Source organism: Lipotes vexillifer, unplaced genomic scaffold (assembly GCF_000442215.2).
Source record: "Lipotes vexillifer unplaced genomic scaffold, Lipotes_vexillifer_v1.1 scaffold496, whole genome shotgun sequence".
In the NCBI taxonomy this organism is placed as follows: Eukaryota; Metazoa; Chordata; class Mammalia; order Artiodactyla; family Lipotidae; genus Lipotes; species Lipotes vexillifer.
The window spans coordinates 6422514-6430855 of record NW_006786690.1 but is presented as its reverse complement, the minus strand read 5'-3'; the positions used below and the strand labels follow the sequence as shown (position 1 = coordinate 6430855).

The 8342-nt window shown below is 49.9% G+C and overlaps 1 protein-coding gene across 1 annotated transcript; it reads right to left on the bottom strand.

Moving 5' to 3' along the window:
* Window positions 1-1975: 1975 nt before the first annotated feature.
* On the bottom strand, window positions 1976-7909 carry MUL1 (mitochondrial E3 ubiquitin protein ligase 1). Its single transcript, XM_007459233.1, has 4 exons — window positions 7790-7909; window positions 4528-4615; window positions 3985-4105; window positions 1976-2705 (listed from the first exon to the last, which is right to left on the bottom strand). Exons 1-4 carry the CDS (start codon window positions 7907-7909, stop codon window positions 1976-1978), a joined length of 1059 nt encoding a protein of 352 aa, XP_007459295.1.
* Between the last annotated feature and the right edge of the window lie 433 nt (window positions 7910-8342).

Sequence of the window (8342 nt, the reverse complement as noted above, 5' to 3'; positions counted from 1 at the left end):
ACACAGGAAAACAGCAGACACTTTGAGATGCTCAGAGGTCAGCCCCATCAGTCCCCCCTCTCTCCCTGCCCGCTCCCTGCCACCTATGTGTAAAGCCAGGGTCTTACCACCTCCCTGGACAGGACTCACTATGGGCAAGTGGGTTCACACGTCCACGTCCTCCTCCAGTGTGGCCTTGTCCACTGACGTGGGGAACCAGCACCTTGTGGGGCGCTCCTGTGAGCACTGAGGGACCCGTTAGCCCCACCGCCGTGAGGAGGGTCAGGGGTCTGAAGCAGCTGGGAGTTTAAATGTGGACCCCACCCCCACCCCCACCCTTACTCGCTGTGTGTCCTTGAGCCAGTGAACATCCCCCCTCAGGGCTTGCGTCCTCATCTGTAGGATGACATGCCATGAGAGCCTGCAATGAAATTAAAGTCTGAAAGAGCATCTGGTACATATGTTAGCGTCCTCCCTGCTGTCCCCAACACCCGTCCCATTCTCCCAGCAGGTGAAATCCCACTGCCTGTGTTCAGGACGTCAGCACATATGTCTTCAAAGACGACACTCTGCGAGGCCAGGCGTGACCTGCGGGCACGCCTCCGGGGTGGCCCTCTCTCAGGCTGACCGGAGACCCCCAGCAGCCCCCGCGCTTCAGCATCACCAAGCTGCACCACCTTGCAGCCAAGGAAGGACGCACAGAGGCCTCCAGGTCCCCAGCTCATTCCACCATAACTGGATTCAATGCCATCCCAGGGCAGCTTCAGCCTAGCCGCTGAACTCTCGTTCAAAGCAAGAGGCTGACACGTGGCTATAACGTCTTTTATTTGTGCCGTCCATGCTGGACGCGCAGAGAACCGGCGTCAGCCCCCTGAGAGCACCCCCATCTCCCCCGCACAAAGGAGGATAGGGCATGGATATTCAAAGCCAGGGAAGGGAGAGAGGAAAGCGCCGTGCACGTGCCCTTGGACACTCAGAGGTGGCTGAGAGGCTGCCCCACTTCTCCACACTCACAAACTCAAGCGGGTCAGCTGAGGGGTGAGCAGGGCTGTGAGAAGGGCGGTGTGATTACACCCACGGGATGTGAACTTTTCAGGGGTGGGCCGGGGGGCCAGGAGAGGCTCTGCACTCAGGATGCTGGCTGCTACTTTTCCGTGGGGCCAGCCTTGGAGAGGAGCTGGGAAAGCCCGAGGCTGGGGCAGCAGTGCCCTTACTGCTTCCTCTGGGAAAACCAGAGCCCTCAGCCCGCTCAGGCCTCGGGAGTTCCAAGCCAGGGTGGACACGTGCTCTGGTGGCCCTCTCGTTAGGTCCGTGGTGGCCCCAGGAGGGCTGCGGCTAAGCGGCCCCATCCTCACTGCCACGGGGATCACTGAATGGGCACCGGTCCAAGTGCCCCCGCAGATGACCTCTCTCCATTCTCTGACCAGAGTCCCGCCCTGTTAGGCAGAGGGCAGATGCAGGATTTCACTTCCTTTTGTCCTGACACAAGTGTGCACACATGTAGGAGGAGGCCAGCACATGAGGGAAAGGGACTCGAGTGACACGTCCAGCCTGACAACTTTTTTCCGGGCTGTAAGCAAGGGGGAAGGAGAATGCACAGTCTCTTCAGAAGCGGCTCCGCAAGGCAACTTTGCCCCCCCTCTGGCTGAGTCATTCAAGGCTCAAGTCCACAGGGACCGACACCTCACCAGAAAGGATGAGAAGACACCAGAACAGAAAAGCCGGAGGCCACTGACTTTGGCACTTGAGCGGTGAGCTGTCCTCAGCCACGCACGCTCAGGGCCTCCAGGGAAGGGATGCGGCGCCACGGCGCCTGCCCCAAGGTGCAGCTGTGAGTCTGTGCTCAGTGCCAGAAAAGGTCCCCTGCACGTTGGAAAGGCCACCTTCTGCTGCTGGGGCTGTGAGATGATAGCCGCCCACCACTGCTCTTCTAAAGGCCTGGAGATAAACAGCCCTGAAGCGGGGCAGGGGGTCTCACTGTGGGGCCTCGAGACCATTAGCTGTTGTACAAGGGAATCACCCGGGTGATCGCCTGCCTGCAGATGGGGCACCTCTTGGGCTCCGGCAAGGCGTGGTAGCACTCGGCGCAGGAACACACGTGCCCGCACTCCAGGAAGACGCAAGACCGGAAGTTGCTCAGGCACATGACACAGGCGTTCTTCAGACTCTCCCGGTCCTCGGGGTTGGCTCGGCTCAGCAGCTGGGCCTCGTGCTCCCGGAACGCCTCCTCCATCTGCTGGAGGCGCAGTCGCTCTCGACGCTGCACATACTGCTTCCGGAGGATGAAGAAGAGGGTAGCGCACGTGGCAAAGCCGAACGCCAGTGTCAGGACCTTCCAGAGCCTGACGCTGGACTCCTGCCTCTGCAGCAGGCTGTCGAAGTCCTGGCTGCTCAGGTAGTACTGCATGCCCTGCTTGGGGGGCTGCAGACGGATGGAGCTGCTGTCCAGGACCAGCTCGCCCACCCCCGTGAGGGCGGCCCCCACCTTCAGCATCTCCTCGGTCTCCTGGACGCCCTTGGGCTGCTCCCCGCTGATGTAGTGGCCGATGACGTCCGTGAAGGACTGGACGGAGGGGTGGAACTTCTCGTAAACCGTCTCCAGACCCAGATCCAGCGAGTCCAGGGGCTTCAGCACCCGCACAGCCACATCCATGCCATCCTCGTGGGGCACCAGGTCAAAGGGCACCACGTTGGTCCTCTGGTGAATGATCTTGGAACAGTCGTTCCTACAAGAGAACTCAAGATAAAACAAAGGATGGCAGATACCTCGCACCCGGGCAGGGGTGGAGAGCACCTCGATGCCAGGAGGACAGTTTGAAGTCTAAAGCGAGTGGAAGAGTACAACAGAAATCACAATTGTCCAGAGCCTCAGAAGAGGGAAGCTCGGTTTTTTAGGTTCTCAGGCGATCTCAATGGGCAACAAATATTGTCACAGATCACCTCTAATCTTTATTTCCCTTTGCCCCTGTAAGACAGACTGATTTTTTTTATCTTAAATAAATGCCTCAAAAAAATTAAAAATAGAACTACCATACGACCCAGCAATCCCACTTCAGAGGACATATCTAAAAGAACTAAAATCAGGATCTAGAAGAGGCATCTGTGCTCCCCTGTTCACTGCAAGGTTATTCACAACAGCCAAGAAACGGAAACAACCTAAATGTCTGTCGACAGATGAATAAAGAAAATGTGGTATATACATAACAAGGGAATACTATTCAGCCTTTATAAAAATAAAAATTAAAAAAAAAAAGGAAATCCTGCCGCATGTGACAACATGCATGAACCTGGAGGACATTAAGCAAAGTGAACTGAGGCAGACGGACAGAAGGACAGGTACTGCACGATTCCATTTACATGAGGTATCTGAAGTAGCCAAACTCATAGAAACAGTAAAACAGTGGTTGCCAGGGGCTGAGGGAAAAAGAAAACAGGGAGTTGCTGTTCACTGGGTATAAAGTTTCACTTCTACAAGATGAGTAAGTTCAAAATCCCCTGTACAACCTTGTGCCTGGAGTTAACAGGACTGTACTGTTGTACTTAAAATTTGGTTACAAGGGAAGATCTCAGGTTAAGTGTTCTTACTACAATAAAAATTAAAATAAAATAGAAATCCAAAACAAAACCCTCCTACGATCAGCTGGAAAAATGGAACTCCACTTAATAGCATGAAATTATCTTAACAGGTACTGAAATCATTGATCCATGCCATAAATCAGTGTTTCTCAAACCTTAGTGTGCATATCCACAGACTCCAGGTCCCCTATCCTGGAAATTCTGGCTCAGTAGGTCTGGGACGGAGCCCAGGAATCTGCATTTGGACAGGACGCCTAGGTGACGGCAGTGGAAGAGGTGCTCAGACCACACACAAGAATATAAGCAGCACTGAGAGACCGGTCTCCGCCCTGTCGCGGGAAAAGCTTGAAGACGTGGAAACAGGGCCAGGACACCGACACCTGAACCAACCACCCGTGCGGTTTGGGCCCGTGGAGCAAGGCTACGCACCAGAGGCGAGTTGTCCGGTTCCACACCATCTTGTGCTCCTGAAGCGTCAGCCGCTGGATCACCCCCTTGCAATTTTCTACAAACTGGCTGTTAAGCGTTTCTTTAACAGACCGAACGGCTCCTGAATGGAAACAAATTATTTTATTTCTGAAGAACTGTTCCGCCCTTTCCTTTAAAGTAATTTAAATTTTGTTTTTCGTTTGTGTGAGTTTAATTAATCAACAATTAATCAACATGATGAAAACATCATCACCATAAGTTATGCTTTGGGGCACTCTGCTAAGCAGTTTACACGGATCACATCATTTCAGTTTTACAGCAACCCTGTAACATACATTTTAGAGATGGAGCGATGACGGTTTGAAAAGGTTGCATAATTTCGCCAAGATCACACAGCAGTAACACAGGTCTTTCTGACCCCAAAGTCCAAGTTCTGAACCACTGCCCCAAGGCTACAAAAGGCCCTCAATGTCAGCCAAGAAGATCTTTACCAAACTTTTAGAAGAGGGAGTAATTTTTCATTTTACCGATAAATAAACATACCTTCAATAACAGCGTAAGGCACACATTTTCCTGGAGCTTCTGAAAGAATACTCTTTAAGTCTTCACCCAAGTGGATTCTTTTAGCTCCCTAAATGGAAACAACACATTGAATTGACTGCTGAATACTGATATGCTCAAACAAGTGAAAAAAGAAAAAAAAACTATTTACGTTTTTCACGTTGAGAGACTAAGGACATCAGGCAGGAAGGAGACTACGGAGAATCTGATTCTGAAGCTGTGCCCCAGAACCATATAAACAGGCTTGGGGCAGTGCCTCGTCTCTGCCATCTGCAGAATGGGGGTGCCACTTACACTCTTCCTCCAGTTAACCAAACATTCACTCCTTTTCATTTTAACTTTTTAAGACAAAAATATAAAAGATACTAATCAATTTGTATACCATAGATCTGAATGTAATTTGATCTCTTCCTGACAACACAGAACCATGCAGCCAAAGGGCTTATGCATAAAAGCACCTCAAGTAGTGACCAGTACATGGTAGGGGCTCGGGCCATGGTAGGTATAATTATCACCGGGCCCTTGTCAGTTCATGCTTTGCATGAGACATTATAATGAAGGGCTGCCTTTGCATTACAGGGCAAGGCTTCGGGAACTGGTGCCAAACACTATTCTTCTACTTTTCAGTTTGCCTCTCTTCCCTCATAATCAGGCAAGCACAGTCACCTCTGCTGCTACCCTCCTCTCACAATCCCCAGTTCTCCATGCCTTCCAATTCAGTTTCCAACCTGCGGTGCTTGGGAACCAACCAAGCCTGTTACTGCTGCATCAAAAGTAAGATAAAATTAATAAAACCACTGAACATTTCCTGAGCCAGGCACTGTGCTGGGCGCTAGGGATTCAGGGATGAATGAAGGACAGTTCCTACTTTCAGGTATTTCCATCAACAAATCTTACCGACGCCAGATGAGTAACCTCTAAAGAGGTGAGGAGGTACTGGATACATACTAAGGTCACTCTAAGTTTAAGCTGCTGCTACGCAGTAAAAAACAGGAGCAAGTCAATAAAAACTTATTAACCATGTACACTGGGAAGATAATAAAAACAATGGCAATAACAACAACTAACCCTCAGTTTATTTACTCCTTTATTATCTGTCTCTCCCTCCACTGGACTATTGAACTTAGGAGGGCTAGGACCTTGTTGGTCTTGTTCACTGCTGTCCCCCTAGTGCCGAGAGAGTGCCTGACACATAGCAGGCACTAAATACATATTTGATGAATAAATTAGCAAATAAATAAGCACTTAGATATACTACATTCCAGGCACTCTGCTAAGCACTTTAAATGCATAACCCCATTTAATGCTCATACCATCCCTATACAGCAGACATTATTATCCCCAATTACAGATAAGGAAACTGAGGCTCAGAGAAGTGAGGTAATTTGCCCAAAGTCACACAGCTAGTAAAGTATCCACCATAGGATAGTTGCTTAAATTTTTTTTAAAAGGGAGGGGGAATTCAGTCAGAAAGATCTGGGATTGAATCAAGCTTCAATGCATCTACTGTGACTTTGGGAAACTTAATTTATCTGAGTCTCAGTTTCAAAACCTGTAAGAGGTGGGGGAAACAATCTCACAGGATTTTCATGTGGATTAAATGAAACTTAAGTGTGAAAGAATCCAGACCAGGGGCTGGCACATAGTAGGCATGTGATAAATATGCATTCCCATCACTATGAGAGATGCAAAAGGATAAGACAGAAGCCCTACTCTATACGTTTTATAATCTGATCAAGAAAATAGAACCTAAAATATGAGAAGTTCCAACTGTTTTTCCAAGAAGGGGCTATTTCTTTCATCCTCATTTAGGAACTAATCAGCAAAGCTTTTAAGGTCACCCAAAGGTGGGTCACTGCTTCAGAGGATCCCACCTTCCGCCAACTTGATGCCAATGTGATTTCTGATTCAGAGTCAGAAAGTAAAGTATCAGTTACAATCACAGCCAATCACTTCAGGAGTAACTTATTTAATTAAGCAAACAAGAAGGCAGCTGGAATCTCACCAGGATGTCATTCACACCACAAATTCAATTCCTTGGTAACTAGGTGCATTCCAGGCAGATTCCAAAACTCCCTTCATGGCAGGGATTTCGAACATTTGTTTCTAAGCTCTTAACGTAAACAATCTGATGATAATGAAGTTAGGTTTAGGAATCCGTCTTTCAAATAAATGTCAAATTAAGCCCCCTAACTGTTGTATTATGAAATTGCAGCCAAAACAAATCCACAAATATTTACTGAGCATCTACTCTTTGTTAAGCACTGGATTAGAACCTAGAAGGAAAGAAGAGTAAATAAGATCCTGTCTCTGACCTAATGAGGTCCAGCTCTCATGAGCTGCTCACACATTCACAACTGAGCAATGTGGTCAGCAAGAAAAAATCCTATACTTGGAATCAAAAGACCTAAGTTTAAGTTCCAAGCTGACTAGCTGTATAGACCTTTCCTCGGAGTCTCGATTTCTTGATCTGCAATCCAGAGGTCATTTTAACTACCCCAAGAAATTACTGTGAAGAGAAACTAAAACCAAGATGGAAACGTGTTGTGTAAGTTGTAAAGTGGAGCTCAGGAAAGGGAGTGGCATTTTCTAAAGGGCTATTAATATAAAAAGGAAGTCTTTTAGAAGCAAGGAGCTGAGTGGTTATGCAGCGGGTAAATCGAGGGCTTCTGTATTTGCGGTTCCCTCTGTCTGAATCACTCTTCCCCAGGGACCTGCCCTGCCCCCCTCAAGTCTTCCTGGGCTCTGCTCAAATGTCACCCTATTTAAGTGTCTCCCTATTTAAATGTCACCCTTTCTCCAGCACTCCATTTCCTCTCTTCCTTGCATTACTCTGTAGTATTATCCCCATGTGTCACGCCATCTGATTGACTTGTTTATTGTCTGGTTGGACTAGAATGAAATCTCCATGAGGTCAGGGGCTTCTGTCTGTTCCACCCACGCGATACCCTCAGCGCCTGGAGCATAGCAGGTGTTCAATAAATATTTGTCGAGTAAAATAATTAAGTCAAGATTCATTCTGAATAATGAGAGGGCCTTAGGAAAAAGGGGGCAGTAAAGCAGTTATCACGAGACCGGAGTTCTGATCCTAGTTCCTCCGTCTACCGGCCGGGCGACACCCTCTCAGAGCCTGTTTCCTTCTCTTGGATCTTTTCCGAGGGTGGGACAGCCCACGGCGAATCGGGGGCTCACCATTACCCCGGGCAGGATGACCGGCTGAGGTCAGACGGGCGCCAGCACTGACCTTGAGCTCTTGGGCGACCTGGGCCTTTTGCCGGTACAAAGAGTACAGGACAGCGGTGACGACAGAGCTGGTGCCCAGGAGGATGAACTGGCCCAGCGAGGGCCGCCCTCCGCTCTCCATGGCTGCGCCGAGCCCTGTGGGCGGACTGGGACGCCGCCGAGGTCAGGCCCCACAACGCGCTACCCCCAACCTCCGCCTCGCGCCACCTCCCTCCAACCAGAATCGCACCCCCAGCACTGTCTCTCCCGGAAACGCGCAACCGGTCGCCCAGCGATGACGCAAGACCTGGAACTGGAAGTGGGGCAGGGCAGAGCAGACCGGAAGGCTGTGTTGCCAGGGTGATGGCCGGCCTTCTGCTGCTTCTGGAGAGGCCGGGTTTCCCAACTCGTACGTGGGGAACGGTTTTGCGAAGCTGAGCGATAGCTTGTCGCTCCGTGACCCTTTCGACACTCGGTGCATCAGCCCTAACTGTATCGCCCGCGTCGCCACGGTCTCAGTTCTTCTGGTTTCCTGGGGTTATCGCGTTGTTTGATGGGTCGTTTGATGACTCCGC